Genomic DNA, 18767 nt, shown 5'->3' on the forward strand with positions numbered 1-18767 from the left:
ATTATATGACTTTATTGCAATAGTTGTTATTGTTCGACCTTAATTTGCATAAACTAAATTATTGATGGCGTCATTGTTAGGTACATTTTGCAATCATACCTTTAATTTTAAAAATCTGTTATCAGTTTTTGGACAGATAAAGATTTAAGCATTCAGTTTATGAAATGTCCTTCTCTTTACAGTTTTGAAGTAAAGAACCAACCTCATGATCAACCCAATATATTCTCTTCGTTCATGAACGACTTACAATACTTACTTACAACCAGTTTCATTCTAGGGTTCACTGGCTATGTTTGACACAACCGGTACCACTCACAAACCAATAACAAACTACACTTTCTACACTTTATAAGTTGGAAGATTACAATTTCTTGCTACATTTTGCCTAAATGAAATAAACCATCTAAACATACTGCAACTAAACGCAGACATACAGGCACCAATGTTTCGATGACCGCATTTGATGTCTGCATGGGGTACGTTAACTTAGTTATTTCATTTTAACAAAATGTCACAAAAATGAATTCATTCAATCTTGCAATCTTACATTGTAGAATGTGCTGTTTCTTATTGGTTTGAGCAAGGTTGTATCAAACAATGCTAGTAAACACCAACGTGAAACGACTGGTATGTAAGCGTACAAGTATATTTCTTCTGTCTGTTTTTCACTACAGGATCCTAATTCTAACGATGCATGGGATTTTGTCAGCTTAGCTTGTGTGTATGGATACATTGTTTGTTTTGCCGTTGGTCCAGGTAAGTCACATGCTTTGCTATGTTATGCTCTATGCTATGCTATGCTCTGTGCTATGCTATGCTATGCTATGCTATGCTATGCTATGCTATGATATGATATGATATGATATGATATGATATGATATGATATGATATGATATAAAGATAAAGGAATAGAGACGGATACAATGGAAGTTGGTTGATTACAAAAATAATGTGTCTGACAATGACATGACAAATAACGCCAGACGGCGATTTGTTTCTTATCTACTGAAACAATCTGTCTAGACAAAACATTATTACACCGTATCGTCTGGTACGACAAAAAATGACGTACAATTGTTAATTGTAATCAACTGATACCCATGGTGGACATAACATATTACAGCTAACTGTTTCTCTCAAACAATCTCACTAATCAGTGTCTGCATGTCCTTCCAATATGTTACGAACAACGGTGATTGGTTGGCCTCATTGATATTTTGCAAAGTAGCACTAACCTCAGACCACTATAGAAACAGTGGTCTAAGTATTGACACAAAGTCAAAATACCAGTATCTGTTCCCGAGAAAAGGATAGTTATTTGGTTCTAGAACAAAAGGAAACATATAATGTTTACAATGGTGAAAAGTAAGAATAATGCAATCGTAGTATAATTATTTATCTTTAATGCCAATCTGACTGCTGTCTTTATAGTTTACATGTCAACTTTATTGGGAAAGTATTAAAATGATGACGTCTGATTTGAAGATTAAAGTGGCCATATATATTGTTTATTTTTAATAGGCAACTCCTTTCTTTTGAACTTTGTTATGAAACATTCGTTGGTGTTTATTATTAAGTATGTGTTGATCTCTAATTTTGTTTGTATCTTCCCAGGACCAATTCCATTCGTGCTCGTAGCAGAATTGTGGTCCCAGGGTCCAAGACCAGCCGCAATGAGTCTGTCAGTGCAAGTGAATTGGTGGTGTAACTTCGTGGTTGGCTTGACTTTTCCATTTATACAGGTGACGTAATTTGACAACTCATCGATGTTTTTGTTTCCTTCCATATTTCAATACTGCTTTTGTTTTAGCGTGAATGACATTCTCTCTCTTTATTTCGTTTTTCTCTCTCTTAGGAAGCCATTGGTGCCTACACGTTCTTAGTGTTCATGGTCTTTCTAATTGCATTTGCCATCTTCACCTATTTCATGGTGCCGGAAACCAAGAACAAGACATTCGAAGAAATCATTGCACAGTTCCGTGTTAAGCAGCAAGATACAGACATGTCAACCTTTGAAAACAACAATGCAGAGATGGTAGAAATTGAAACTTGGAATAAGAAAAAGGGAAAAAACTAAATTATTAAATATGTAAAAAAAAACAAAAAGAAAACATTGCGACTATAATGTAGATATTGCCATTATGAGTTCATCATATATATTCTGTTAACTGTTAGATAAGATGACGTACTATTAGGGAGAGCTAATAATTTTTTTAGGGAGGGCTGATAATTATTTAGGGAGAGCTGATCATTTTATTATAATTCTTGTATTTATCCATCTCCTATACCTATAGTTATGATTTCATATGTTGTGCTAATGCTTTAAACATTATAGAAACACCTAACTGTATTACACATCAAAATATAATGTGAGATGTTGCTAGCATTAACTGTTGACATTTAAATGATTTATCTGTCAATCCTTCAATGTTTAACCCTCAGGATTTTAGTAAGAAAACAGTAATAAATACTTTACAGAAAGGAACGTAAATCTGTATGTTTTATTTTAAAGTGGGAGTCATACATACGTATAGTGTATATACGCACACTCACACACACACATACATACATACATACATACATACATACGCACGCACGCACGCACGCACGCACGCACGCACGCACGCACGCACGCACACACACACACACACACATTCATACATACATACATACATACATACATACGGGTTATACTTCCATAGTAGGACTAATTCACGAAATTTATAAAAGTAACGGTACCGACTTTGAGATTACGTAATATGACACATCTAAAATGAATGACAATTACTAATTTATCATACGTCCTCAGATTCGATGTTATTTCCACTTGTGCAATCACGTCACTCGATACTGATCTCTCATGGTTGATAAGAGCGCCACCAACAACAAAGCTGTCAATCAAACGAATTGGCGTGAATTAAAATGCGGATTAAGATGAGAGTGGCTTCTTTAAAAGTAGATCACGTGTATGATCTCGTGCATACCGATCACCAACAAACTTAAACAGAAGCAAAAATGATCGCAAAGATAATCTGCATAGGGGATAATTACAGCTACCAGTTATGTGTTAATGCTACATGTTACTTCCTTGGGTATTTATTTCCACGTAATGAAACCATAGTCAGAAAAATCAAATCGCATGTGTACAACCGAAACGACGAAAATGTACTTAGATGTTATTCCCAGGCATTCTTCTTCATTCAGCCAAGGAAAATACGAGTGACCTAAGGGATCTCTGTCGAGTATGTGTATGTATGTATGTATGTATGTATGTATGTATGTATGTATGTATGTATGTATGTATGTATTTTTGGCCTACCGGTCGCCCTGAGTATGAAAGAGAGACAACAAAATTCCTAGTATTTGCCCCTCCTTTTACTTCAACCGTCCTCTCGGGTTTGCGATTACAATCGTTCATTCCACGGTACAGTAAAACAACGGTTAATGATTAACATGAGCTCGTAGCTGCCCACTCGCCGTAATTCTGAAATCTACTAGTACAAGCACACATAAAGAGCATCATATTTATTCCATCCGTGTTCCTTCAAATCAAGAGTACATCATGGCTATGAACAACAATTACGAGCAAAAGATGACGATGATGGAAATTGGAAGCGACGAAAAGAAGGTAGGTGGACTATACATGTCATTTCCGAAATGTTGTCATTGACCCGATTTTAACGGTACTTTGAGGAGGGAACAACCTGGGGAAACAACCATTACAACGATGCATCAAGACTTGGAAATGTCTTGTTCTGTCAACATTATATATTTATCACTTAAAATTCGAATTCTAGAGATGTCATGCCAGAAATTATCCGGATACACAATGTCTTCTTATTTGTTTGGGATTTACAAGCAAACTGTCTATGGAAAATGAATAATATTCCCAAAAGCTATTTGGAACTGGAAACTATGCTTGATTCCATAATATAATGCATTCTAAAGCAGTCATCATACTGACGAAATCTCTGAGGAAAGTTTTTATTACAAATACGTGTATTACCTAAACGTCATGAGAACGGTTGTCATCCATAGAAAAAATAAATCCTTTAAGAAAGGGCGTGTAAGTTATATAATTCACAACTATGGAGATGCATCGATCAATCTACATTGATCTATGTGCGATAGACACCATTCAGTTCTTCTGCTATCATCTGGCTGACGTCACTTCCTTGCAATTGCAATGGTCAGAAAAAAAAGCCTGTGCTTACACATAGGGATGGTTATGGTCATACCTAATCACATTTTCGGGTTCGGTTGTTGTCAGAAGAATACTGTGTACAACATGGATGTACCTTTTTACGGCGATTTTACGACGATACTGTCAGACTGAGGACAGGAGGCCGTGGCATCGCACCCTGTCATCCGATCAGTGTCATATATTATTTTGTTTTCAAATCTAGCCACGAAGGGTTTGTACCCCAAAATGGGTTCGATTGGGTCATGTGAAACAGAAAGATATTGACCATTATTCTCTCTGTGACTCCTCAGTAGCAATCAATTCCTATATCTTTCACATTGTCGGTGATATTCTTATTCATAAATTAAAACGAAGACACATACATACATACATACATACATACATACATACATACCTACCTACCTACCTACCTACCTACCTACCTGTAGACCTACCTACCTACCTACCTACCTACATACCTACCTGTAGACCTACCTACATACATACATACATACATACATACATACATACATACATACATACATACATACGGACAATGACACTTTCACACAGACACAGGGACAGAAATACACATACACAGAGAATCACACAGCTATATTCAATGGCTAATTTTAAAGCTTACGAATGTACTAAATGCCATACGTGGCATAAATCTAATTTCCATTTAATTATCAAGTTTATAAAGTTGACAATAGTATTATTGTGTTTACCTTTCATCTAGTATGGCATTAGTCAGTAGCAGGTTGCCACCCATGCTTTCATGTTATCAATCGTATGGTTGCATCATTAACTAGTATTGGTAAAATGTATCATTACCTAAATCATTCCCAGTGTACCTGCTCAAGTCATATCAATCAGTTCGTTGCGGGTTACTGTTCAGTGTATTTTCTGGTTATATACATGTAGCCACCACACAAAAAACCAATTAGGACCACCACACAAAAACCAATAGGAAACTTAACTGCACATGCTAAATTTTGAGACAGCAAGATTGAACGAATACAGTTTCTTGTTACAGTTTGTTCTAATGAAATTAAACTAATATGCCACCATGCAGCCTTCAACAGGGTGGATGTACCAAGGAGTGTGAGTGAACAGTAATATGCAATGTATAGTACTAGTAATTCTTGGTTGACACTGACACTAAGACTTATCGCTGCATTTATAGGTTAAGCATTTTACACATTTCAGTGTAAAGCATATCTTAACGTAATATATGTTCATCTGTTCGTTAAAACAACGTACGTTATTTGACCAGATGGACCCTACATACGAATTAGTAAACAGTCTAACGAAGATTTTATCGTAACTATGTATACGTTTTCAAAGTGAACATGATTCACAACTGTTCAGGTGTTCTTGAATGGGTAGTAGTAATTCAATACCTGTCCTCTTATCTCTAGTAAGTGCCTATTTTCGTATAGATGAAAATCTCGATGATGACATGCGACACAACACGTGAGTGTATGAGCCTGTTAAGATTAAGAATTCATGAGTGCTGCTTGAAAGCTAAATTAACTCTAATGGTAGTCAAAAAGGATATATAAGACCACCTATCTAATCTAAGACTTTTTGAATGAAGAATGTCTTATCAGCTTATGTGACATAATATACTATTTATAAACATTAAAATCTATGGAGCTTCAACTTTTGGACTTTGTTTTTTCCCCTGCTAATTATAACATTACGTCAGAGTTGTATTCGCTGAACTAAATCTTTGATAAAAATAGACTGAGTCGATTTGTTTCTAGATTCTTAAGACAAATTCATCCCCTTACTGTACAAGGGGAGGGAGGCGGCAATGACCCGTACAGAAAGGCATACTCACTGTCTGTTATGTCCCGCCCCAATGGGTCGACATTTCATCTGGAAAATCACAAATTATGAGGTCAATAACATAGAAACGTCCTCACACTTTAGAAATACCTTCAAAACATCAGAATAAAGGTATTTGACCGGATGGTTGTGGCTGGAAATCAATAACTATGGGCGTCTTCTTAGTCTGAGTACCCCCCCCCCCCTCACCGAGCTAAACAATATTTTAGTTCATATCTGGAATTTGAAATGAAAATGACATGTACTGTATACAAAATGTATCTAAAATAGTAAGCAATTATATTGAGTGTGAAACTAAATACAAATTAACAAGCAATGCAAAGTTGAAGGTTAACTGTGTTTTCAGTAAAGTTTGATTGATTTCAAAAAACAGTAGTCGTTTGTGGATGCTTATAGCTCAACAAAGTAGACATCATCAAATGAAATAAATAATTCTAGCTTCCGAGTAACATGGACATAGCTTGGATGAGATTACTTCGGTTTTCCCAGGTTCCCAGGTTCTTTTAATATTAATAGTCATTCTCATTTTTAGCATTCGACATTATTTAAGTAGGAAACTAGCAGTGTTGCAGCTGTAACTATACAGATTATATTTTACCGCTCTTCATATACACTTAGTAGTCTTTGAAATCAATATCCTTATATAGAATATAGATCTTAAAGTTGACCAACGTTTTTAACATAATTTCGATTATTAGTTGATCACTTTGTTGTGTATACATTATGATGGATGGGGTATTTCATTTCGAAATTCCGAAAACACACAAATATTGCTACCGATATCAAAATAAAACAAGTCATTGATTGCGCCACACTACCCATAGTTCTAAGATGTGATGCACCCTGTACTTTGAAGAGATAATATATCTATTTTCTTGTCTATTTCAGGGTCGTCTTACTTTAATTTTATTCGTAACGTCACTCGTTGTAGCTATTGCTGGATCAGGTACATATGGATATGGTACAGGTGTCATATCAGCTCCCTCAAAGGTGAGTAATCAGCCAGGAAACCTGGTATTAAGATATTAGGCTCAAAATCTTTTACCATACCGCGGGAAAATTGATTCTTTTTGAAAGAGAGAGGCGCTACATGTACGCCAAGTTCGGGCCTTTTGACCAAGATATTATTGAACAATGGTAATATCTATCTAATAAGCGATTTCGTAGAAAATGGTTTTCGCATAGCTCTTATTCAATATTTAAAGAATTTATTAAAATACCCTGTAGATTTTCCTAGGAGGTCTTTCCTCATATCGTAGAAAAAATGCCCCACTTACTATCCTAGTTACCTATCATAGTAACGTCATCGATTTATTTATTCAACAGTACATCCAGCACTTTTACAATGACACTTTTGCGATTAGAAATGGTGAAGAAATAAGCGACAATGGGTTGCTATGGTTATGGTCAACTACAGTTTCTGTGTACTGTATAGGTGGTGCGTTTGGTGCACTCATAGCAGCGCCCTGTGGCGACAGATTTGGCAGGTAAGATTTGAACAGCTGGATGGCTGGTTTTATTTGGTACTCGCTTGGCTTGATGTCGGTTGGTCGGTTAAGGGAGTAAATGTTTAGTTAATGCATAGGTCGTTACCATGGTTACTGAACTTATCATTGGTTTGTAGATGGTAAGTCATTAGGAAGATATAAATATCACTTACAACTCATTTCATGTCAGTGTTCACTCTCTGTCTGTGGCATGGTACAACCCTACAGACACTAAAAAGAAACCGCACATTCTACACTTTGAGATATCAAGATTGAATGAATACAATTTTTTGCGACATTTTGTTTAAATGAAATGAAGTAAAGTTGTCACAAAAGAAGTACTAACAAAGGGTTGGTATTAAAATACACATATTTGTAAATATATGTCAGAACGATAGCATGTTCATTTGATTTTTTTCAGGAAAGGATTTCTCCTCATCAACAGTATATTTTCCATCATCGCATCATTATTCATGGGTTTAAGTGAAGTAGCTACCAGTTATGAAATGATTGTAGTAGGAAGAACTATTCTTGGTTTCTACGCAGGTTGGTATCTGCAATTATGTCATCACTGCATATTTTACCTCACCCAATTAAATTTTAAATAATGTACATTCCTCACATCTAAATTTCTCCTTTGTCACAGATGTACTTCTTTTGAAATCAAAACTATTATTACTAAAATTATTTTATTTTTATTTTGTTCATATAGGAGCAGGCATTACTATTGTTCCTGTCTATTTATCAGAAATAGCACCGAAAAATCTTCGTGGTGCTATCGGAATCATGCATCAGTTGGCTATAACTATTGGTATCCTGCTTGCCCAGGTTTGTCGTCCTTTGAGCACATCACTTACAAGTACAGAGTTTATAAATAACCATAGACGTTGAGAAAAATCTCTCTCCAACATCTTTGGAATAACAGTTTAAATAACATGTACATACTCTACAAATGATGTGGCTTTAACATCATATGTGCATCGTCAAACAATTCCATAGCCGAAAGAAAACAAGAATCTTTTCATTTTAAAAAGAAAAATCAAAAAATAATCTGTTCATCCGTATATTAACACACATAGCTTAAATGCCCCGAGTGTTATCCTGCTATCTTTTATTCATGTAAAGTTTGGTACTATTAAATAAAAAATATACATAAGATTGCAAAGACGAAGCATGTTTATTATATTTTTACCTTCAAACGTCTGGATTTCTGTCTACAGATTTTTGGTATCTTTGTTTTCAATACCGAGGAGACGTGGCCAATACTTCTAGCATTTTCTGCTGTCTTTGCCATCTTGCAATTAATTGTACTACCCTTCTGCCCAGAAAGTCCACGCTGGTTGTTGATCACAAAAGGGAACACAGAAAAAGCTAGAAAAGGTATGTAGTGCCTCTAATATGTCAATTTGATGTGTTTAAGGCCGCATTAGCTGCAAGGCAGTTAACTTTTTCTCAAACTTGTTGTGTATCATTCGAGTGTAAACGTATTTGTATAGATGTACACACAATAAGGTACTATAAATCATAAATCGAACCAAATAAATTTTTGGGCTAGCACCTTAACGTCCGTGCCTGTTGTACTAGATGTGGAGTAAAAGATATCCTTAATGAACATGTAAAATGTCTAATTATTGGTATTTTAAAAATATTCAGTGGAAAGTATTGTTGATTGTCCGGGTGCAAAAAATAATGCTCCAGGTACAGCCAGTACAATTGTAAGAATATTTGTCACCTATTCTTCAATTGATCATCCTTTTACACTTACAAAACATCAATAAAGTCCAGTTTCTTTTTTTGATCTAAAATTTCCATAACTCAAATTCTAATTCTACAGACGTGCATGGGCATACAAATGTAGGTATTTTTTAAATGGTATATTTTACTTGGAATGGTAGATATTTTCGCCAATTGACAGGAATGCATTTTTTCTTCAGCGCTCCGACGATATAGAGGGGAACATGATGTTGCTCACGAAATTCGCGAGATGAGAATAGAATATGAAGAAGAGTCTAAAGAAGAAAAAGTTGGAATAAAAGGGTTATTCACGAACATAAATTACAGGAAACCCATGATGATTAGTATTCTACTACAGGCTGGCCAACAATTTTCAGGAATTAATGCGGTAACATTTGCTGATAGATTAATTTTCAAATGCAATCATACAAGTTTATTTATTTTATCCATTTGACTGATTGATTGATCAATTGGTCGGTCGGTTGGTTGGTTGGTTGATTGGATGGATGGATGGATGGATGGTTGGTTGGTTGGTTGGTTGGTTGGTTGGTTGGTTGGTTGATTGATTGATTGATTGATTGATTGATTGATTGATTGATTGATTGATTGATTGATTGAGCGAGTGAATGAGCGAGGGAATGAATTAGTGGGTGAGGGAGGGAGCGAGAGTTTGACTATTCCAACAGCCAATATAGTTTGATTAACGTTTGTATTATTACATGTAACCCTTGAAACTTCAATTACAAATATGGCGATTTTCCACGGCAAAACCCGGACCAGGAAAATATTGAGACCTTCAAAATGATAAAAACGCATTTGTGTTTTTTCAACTAAATGCTACTCTTAATGATTATTGTTTTTCTCAGATATTCTTTTATGCAACAGAGATATATTTTATGATTTGGCCAAGCAATGTTACAGCCGTGATGTATGCTACTATTGGCAGTGGTGTCGTGAATGTAGCTGTTACCCTGGTTGCTGTAAGTTTGAAAAGTAACACATTTCGAAGTATTCATTTCTTAAGTAATGATGTAAAAGTTATTTCAACAGTAAATATACCATTACTTACTTTTATTGGTTTGAGGCTGGTTGTACTTGAGCCCTATCGTACATGTTTCGTATAATCTCTTTATTTGAAAAAAAAGTAACGTGACTGAGGTCCATTGCTCTTAATGGCCACCGGGCCAAATCATATTTTGCACAAACATGAAAAATGCAATGTTATAGAATGCAGAAAAATTAAAGTATGTTTGAATTTTTAACATCATTTTCCTTTTGTTAGTCTAAACGTTTCGTGTACAAATATTTTAAATCATCATTGATTTTCAATATTCTTTATTTTATGTTATACTATAGATTGCTATTGTTGAGAAAATTGGAAGACGCCCGTTGCTGATATATCCATACATTGTAATGTCTTTGTCTACAGTGATGATAACGGTGTCATTGAACTTGGCTGTGAGTCAACTCTAATAGATATACACCTCCGGTATACATCACACTTTACGTTTCAACATATGATGAAATACATCAAACAACATTTAACTATACACGACACTATACTATACTACACTTTCAACATTTAGTATTTCTGGTCAAAATGGGTGGTGTGTGCAATGGGATCACATGGATTTTCAATCTATTGCAATTAACCTCACTTTTAAAAAAATGGCGGATGTCCTTCATTCTTAAATTGACGAAGCCAATGGTCATGCTGAATTGTGTTTACTTCGATATAAGGGCTGTTTCGTGTTCCACTGACTATTTGCGATTACAACAATTCTGCCAATGAATTATGCAAATGTAGTGCGTAAAACAACAACGTAGGATACATGAACGAAAACTTACCCACAGCTAAAAATAAAAAACAAAGTAATGGCGCCACTTTCATCGTTATAGCTATAACCTTTGACCCGTCACTGTGACGTTATTCTCGCCCGGGCCCTCGCCTTATCTATTAGTGGTCTCTATTAGCTATCAGTCTTGTCTTGTATGATTATTCAGGGTTCTCTCTTTTTCTCACTTTGCTGTGGATGTGTTACTTATCAAAAAGATTCCGTACAATCAGTAACCATTTCTTAAGGTAGCAGTCGCTAGTCGTGTGAGCCCGACTACCATGTTTTTGACCTCTGACCTTTTCATCTTCCAGGTACCTAACGTCAAAGACGCCTGGGACTACATTAGCTTGATCTGTGTTTATGGTTATATTGTCTGTTTCGCAGTGGGACCAGGTAATGTATAGTAGTTTCTAAAGGATAAATTCTGGTAAAATAAAGTTGCTTCCATATTAAACCCTTCCTATTGTTCTCAGTCATCTATATTCCGTTATTACGGTACCCCACGTGTACTTTCTTGACTGTGTTACATTAAAGTACAAAACTGTAGCACAAGGTGTGATAATGGGAGACACACTTTATTACTTTTCAAAATAAAAGTCCCGAATGATATTTGAAAGTACATGTACAATACAAATATGCAATCCATGACAATTTGCGGCCAACCCTTCTGCAACTTTAATACCACATAATACATAAATAACATCACCGAGTTGGAGTTGCTGAAGGTTTTGCTGCAATTTGTTACGTATTGCATATATTGCCTACATGTTATATTCTAGGTGATCATCAAACTATGAAGCAGCCTTCATAATTTTAATAGATTTAATTACTTCTTCCAGTAGGTTGATAGTGATAACTCTTATTATATTACCTTTATTCACTGTGACCATTTCCCTTGTAGGGCCACTTGCATTTGTTGTGATTTCGGAGATCTGGTCACAAGGACCCCGTCAAAGTGCCATGAGTGTGGCAGTCCAGACCAATTGGTGGTGTAATTTTATTGTTGGTATAACCTTTCCCTATATACAGGTAAATGGATTAATAGCTCCTTTAATACCTCGGCTGCAGTTATTAAAAGTGTATATATAACATATTCAAGTAAGATATCAGCATGACATGGATACATTATATGCATTCATGATCATACATTTTATATGTCTTGCCTTGCCGGTCACCAAAGCTGTCAGCTTGTGTGCCACTTAACAGGGCTGTCTGGGTTCGATAATTTACCAGATTGATATAAGAAGGGTGATGCTCAGTTTGACCCTACCAAACGACACAGGTTTCCCTGGTTACTCCGGTTTCTTCCCGCTTTAACACTATGGCACTTGAATACTAAGATACTGAGAGCAATCATGATATTTCTTTCATCTCTTTTATCAAATTATCTATTCAGTATCATTATAATTGTTTTATTTCTTTTCAGGCAAGTATCGGTGCATACACATTCCTTGTGTTTACAGCTCTGTTAACATGTACTAGTATCTTGGTTGTCATTCTGATACCAGAAACTAAGAACAGAACGTTTGAAGAAATCGTATCCTCATTCCGTGTAAAATAATGGCGTGCATAGCCTCAGAGGAGGCAGAAGACAGTCAAAAATATACAAGACTGATTGAGTAAATGACATGTTTATTCAGATATAGTTTACTTTTAACAATAACTTAAAGACCAGTTAAGAACAATCTCTTATATGTCACACTTTTCGGAACAACTTGCTCTCACCAAGTTGAAAAAAATGTCACCCGATTCTATCTTAATAAACCTATTTAAGATTCAAAATTTAATGTATTATAGTGTATTTTATTTATGTGCTTTTTTGTGGAAGCGGAATACAATGAACTAGTGTGTGCTGCTCTTGTCAAAGTATGCTTCAATAGTATTGCTATTACTTACATCTCCTTATTTAAAAAACAAACAAAAAACTTTTCACCACTGGAGGGGGTTGGCCCCCTCCCATTCCCTCTCCGCCAGCAGCAATCAAGCCCTGAGGGCAAGTATCTCAAAGTATACACTGTAGGATCTTAGGGACTCACCAGCAAATAAAATACTGTGAGTACCTGTTCAGAAAAAAGTACACCCCCAAAATATGTGAACTCAGATTATGTCCCTTTAAAGATGACTCACTAGTATTACGTCATAACATGACACTTAGTAATTTGATCAATATTATATCGTACTTAGATACGAATAGATCTACATGTATGCGTATATGAATCCAAGTGTTTGCACGATCAAATTCAAGCCTTGGTATCCACTCAACATCGGAATGCTACCTCCGTTGTCGCCATCTAGAACAAAGAAAAAGAAACATTTTTATTGTTTGAACTTCTGAATAGTCTGTGGTGTGTTTTAGTCAGCTTTGATAACATTATTCATTTCTACTGAGAAATACTAAATAAAAAGATTACTGGTGCTGGTGCTGCTGGTGATAAAGGTGATGGTGATGGTGGTGGTGGTGGTGGTGGTGGTGGTGGTTGTGATGTGTGGTAGTGTGGTGTGTGTCTCTGTCTGTGGCTATATGTGCTTGTGTTTGTGTTTGTGTATGAGTCTCTGTGTATATATGTGCCTGAGGTGTGCCTTTGTGGCTGTTTCGGGTCAGTGTAGGTGTCTGTGTACACATGTCTGTGTCTGATTATCTGTGTTTGGGTAACAGTTTGCATTTGTCTATCTTTATGCATGCAAAAGTATTCATTTCGAATAGTCAAGTACGTATGACATGATGATGAATTACCTTGCTCACATGTACCGATAGCACTATCCCACTGACCATCTCCAGTACATGTTAAAACAGACTGGCCAGTCAGTGAATAGCCATCGTTGCATGTAACCATCACAGTGCCCACTTCTTTGGTCCTGGACAGAGTTCCATTCTCTGGGGCTATCAGTTCTGAACAGTTTGTCCCAGAATCGAACCGAGCTATATTGGAAAGGCAAAGGCCGTGTAAGTAAAACTTGAAAACGTTTTGGAGAATGGATGGATGGATATATATATATATATATATATATATATATATATATATATATATATATATATATATATATATATATATATATATATATATATATAGATAGATAGATAGATAGATAGATAGATAGATAGATAGATAGATAGATAGATAGATGGATAGATAGATTTTTAGGCATACATACAGACAAATAGACAGACAGACAGACAGACAGACAGACAGACAGACAGACAGACAGACAGACAGACAGACAGACAGACAGACAGACAGACAGACAACAACAACAATGACAACAACACACGACTGTTATTTATTATGGAAACAAGTGGTTATGTCACTTATAATATAGTAGATAATAAAAATGTAAACAATCACCTGCAACACAGGTGCCAACAGTGCTACTCCAATCACCCAAGATACATGCTAATGTAGATTGACCATTCAGTTCAAAACCATTATTGCATGTAACTGTAACCGTTGAACCAACGACGACCTCTCCACTCGACAGAGCTCCATTTTCTGGTGCTGTTAACACGCCACAGTCCCGATCATTTCCAAACCCTGAGATATTATTGGGAGAAAAATCGCATAAGTCAAAAGTCATCAGAGAAACATCATTACCACCTTTACTGAGTTAGAAGTATTATATGATATTTTGAGCACTTTTTATGTATTGTGTATATCGTGCATGGAGTCATAAACATAATGTACTTGTACATAATAGTATAGAATTGAAATACGTGACACATTGTGTACAATCATTCTTAACTACAACACTACATACATCATACATGGCTTGCAGTTGCAGTGTGGTTGGACGCAAGTTGCCATGGACTATATCATATTACGTTTTACCTCCCATTCAAGTACCAAAGGTGTCACTCCAATGACAATGTAATATCACCAACGCCATTTAATTGTCATTTCTATGTCATTCAGACTGTTAATAAAGTACAATTGTGAATTAACAATATCACCATCGTGTACTCATACACTACTATAACTCTTTTTACTGTTTTTATTCTTAACGGACCTACCGACCGACCGACTGACCAGTTTAAAGTGTTACGATGAGAAACATAGAAATTAAGTACGAAGACTCTTATAATACTTTATAATTACAAACAACCACAATTAATCTACAGATTATAGAACTGTAGGTGTCGTTTAATACAGTTTTTCCTCGTGTTGTGCCCGAAGTCACTTTGTACACATCTGTATGACTAGAGGCACATTGCCATGGTAACCAAGTATGCAAATCATTTACCTCCTCCCAATGTGCTACAGGTTCCTACATCACCACTCCATTCTCCATCATTGCAAGTTATTAAAGAACCCCCAGGGTTTAACGAACTGTCATCGCAGGTTACGCGAACTCTTGTACCATGAACGACTTCCGTGGTCGATAGAGATCCACCTTCCGGTGATGTCAGCCTACTGCAATCTGAGATATAGACCAAGAGAATGACACTTAGAAAGCTGAGAAATCATTTATCACAGAGCATTTAATAAACCACGAAATGAAACAATAAAGTCGTCAGCTGCAGCAAAGGAGTGCCAAATGCTAATGTGGTCAAGGTCCCTCTATGTCATGGAATGTGTCATTGAACAAACAGTAACAGAAAAGTACAAACAACAAAAACTAATGGAAGAAACTCGCAACCCAAAATAGACCCAAGGAAACACTTGGTATACGACTTATATATGGGATATAAGATATCAATCGATATCACCACTTACCTGCCATGCAAGTACCAACAGAGTCACTCCATTGACCATCAGTACATGTTAGTGTAGTCTCACCAGTCAGTGAATAACCATTATTGCATGTAACAGTAACATGTGTACCAGTTGCGACGGCAGTTGTTGATAGATCTCCGTTTCCAGGTGCTGTTAACACTGCACATTCTCGTTCAGACCCAGCTATATTTTGGGAGAACAATCGAGTACAAAAGAATAATGATGCATACAGAATAAATCTATGCCTTATTAATAAGTGATCATCTTACAAGAACAAGAGTGAAATAAAGCAAGCACATTATGCTTTGGCTCAGGGGGGAGGTTTGTGTTTAGATTAAAGAACTGTTTATCATCATATCATACCATAGTTCTTTATTAGGGAGAACAAATGGTTATCTCACTTATAATATAGTAGGTAATATAAATGCAAATAATCACCTGCAACAGAGGTGCCAACAGTGCTACTCCAATCATCCAAAATACATGCTAATGCTAGAGTCCGCATCCAAAATCAGGACCCCAGTGGATCCCAAATTCAACTTATTACTATACGACTTGTAAATCAATACATCTCAAATGAACATGCACAATTTCTCATTATTGATATTAAACCATTTTTCAGTTAGAATATTATTGGTTGTATAATAAAAAAAATACCACAGGTACAGCCAGTGCAGGTTTAAAGGAACAGGAGTAATAGAGATGGTAGACTATGCACGAAGACGATTAGTAACTGAGATGTTTTGGTAACCAAAATATTACATCATAGCGTGATTTACATGCCAAGTCTGAACACCGAGTGAGTTCTACTATTTGCCAAATATAATTCAACAGCATTCAGAGGGTATATAGATATTTTAATTATATATATGAAACGATAGAGTTACAGACATTGTCATTTCAATATATGAATATCTCACACCCTTCAAAACTGGATTAAACAATCCAAACATAACGTACAGGTTGTGAAATGGCAAACCCCATGAGGGTGGCTCTAGGCAGAAATTACGGAAATTTAATAAAACACGATCAAAGCTTTCTTTCGATGTTTCATTGTCATTTCTATGTCATTCAGACTGTTTAAAGTACAATTATGAATTAACAATATTACTAACGTGTACTCATACACCTAATCTTTTTACTGTTTGTATTTTTTACAGACCTACTGTCCAACCGATTTAAGGTTACGATGAGAAATAATAGACTTAACTGCCAATTCTCTTTTAACATTTTAAGCCATAGACCCTACACGGAAGTAGGGTCTATGTTTTAACAAACAATCACAATTAATCTACACATGAAAGAAACAGAGGTGTCATTAATATCGTTTTTCCTCGTGTAGTGCTCTAAGTCACGTTGTGCACATCTGTATGACTCGGGTCAGTTGTATATGCAAATGGTAACCAAGTGTGCAAATCATTTACCTCCTCCGGGTGTGCTACAGGTTCCTACATCACCACTCCATTCTCCATCATTGCAAGTTATTAAAGAAATCCCAGAGTTAAACGAACTGTCATCGCAGGTTACGCTAACTCTTGTACCATGAACGACTTCCGTGGTCGAGAGAGATCCACCTTCCGGTGATGTCAGCCTACTGCAATCTGAGATATAGACCAAGAGAATGACACTTAGAAAGCTGAGAAATCATTTATCACAGAGCATTTAATAAACCACGAAATGAAACAATAAAGTCATCAGCTGCAGCTAAGGAATGCCAAATGTTAATGTGTGTGGGCCAACATTGAACAAACAGTAAAAAGTACAAAGAACAACTTTGAAAAACTAATGGAACAAACTCGCAACCCAAAAAAAGGCCCAAGGAAACACTTGATATTCGACTTATATAAGGAGTATAAGATATTAAATCGATATCACCACTTACCTGCCATGCAAGTACCAACAGAGTCACTCCATTGACCATCAGTACATGTTAGTGTAGTCTCACCAGTCAGTGAATAACCATTATTGCATGTAACTGTAGCAATTTTACCAGCTACGACCTCGACGGCTGTGGTCGATAGATTTCCATTTTCTGGTGCTGTCAGTTCAGAACAGTGTTGTCCGTTGGGAGCTGAGGAGGACGGGAGAGAAGAAAAGTTACAAAATATAATGAAATTATGAAATAGAGCCAACAAATGATTAATCTCAAATGCACATTGATTTAACTTTAAGGCACCAAACCACACAAAATGAGTTGTCACATTTGTTGCGTTTTCATTTGATGTTATTTATTACGTTAAACACACATTTAAACATACATTTTTAGAAAGTTATTGATCTCGCCTATGTAGAGACGCCAATGAAATATTAAAATATTCACATTCAGTCTTGTGAACTTAAAACAAACTGAAATGGACCATCTTTGTTTAGGAATATACCCCCCCCCCCCCCGGATAGTCGTGTGATAGATATATGACATACACGCCAAAACATTCATATCATCCAGGTCTACAAAACCATTACAGGGATTTTTTTATAGACTCTTTAATATTTGCACAATGACAACATAAAGTTTAACCTTGTTAAAACATATGATGTCTTTCCCCAGCCGATCACAGATCTTATGCAAAGCAAACAACCATGAAAAGAAGGTTCTGGTGACCAGCATACATGGAACATCTGGGAGAAATTTTAGGCCAGCCACTACATACATGTATGTATGTGAATATGTGCTCCTTAGAAGTCAATATTATTTATTTATATCGAAGATGAGAATATTATTTATTTATATCGAAACTGACAATACATACTTGTCTAGACTATTATCATTTCAAAAATTAGTAATTATAACCAATGATGATGAATGGTAATAAGAAAAATATTATTGTCAAGGCATTATTTGAATACTGATGATGAGGTGCAGCAGGTGTTAAATTGTGGAAAAATAGCTATACTATTGTTTGGGTAATGAAAAGGTAGAATTCAATGGGATTCATTTTTTTTATTGGGATGAATAGAG

At 35.9% G+C, this 18767-nt stretch overlaps 1 protein-coding gene across 1 annotated transcript in view; it reads left to right on the top strand.

Moving 5' to 3' along the window:
- Positions 1–12660, top strand: part of LOC144451739 (uncharacterized) — a 19842-nt gene extending 7182 nt beyond the window's left edge. Inside the window, exons 10-23 of the mRNA XM_078142642.1 lie at positions 675–756; positions 1615–1742; positions 1856–2035; positions 6929–7030; positions 7367–7527; positions 7949–8073; positions 8240–8355; positions 8748–8907; positions 9462–9649; positions 10128–10241; positions 10618–10719; positions 11411–11492; positions 12001–12128; positions 12526–12660. Of these exons, the coding sequence (XP_077998768.1) occupies positions 675–756; positions 1615–1742; positions 1856–2035; positions 6929–7030; positions 7367–7527; positions 7949–8073; positions 8240–8355; positions 8748–8907; positions 9462–9649; positions 10128–10241; positions 10618–10719; positions 11411–11492; positions 12001–12128; positions 12526–12660 (1803 nt within the window). The remainder of the gene's footprint in view (positions 1–674; positions 757–1614; positions 1743–1855; positions 2036–6928; positions 7031–7366; positions 7528–7948; positions 8074–8239; positions 8356–8747; positions 8908–9461; positions 9650–10127; positions 10242–10617; positions 10720–11410; positions 11493–12000; positions 12129–12525) is intronic.
- Positions 12661–18767: the final 6107 nt, after the last annotated feature.

This window comes from Glandiceps talaboti, chromosome 21 (assembly GCF_964340395.1).
Source record: "Glandiceps talaboti chromosome 21, keGlaTala1.1, whole genome shotgun sequence".
NCBI classification, from domain to species: domain Eukaryota; kingdom Metazoa; phylum Hemichordata; class Enteropneusta; family Spengelidae; genus Glandiceps; species Glandiceps talaboti.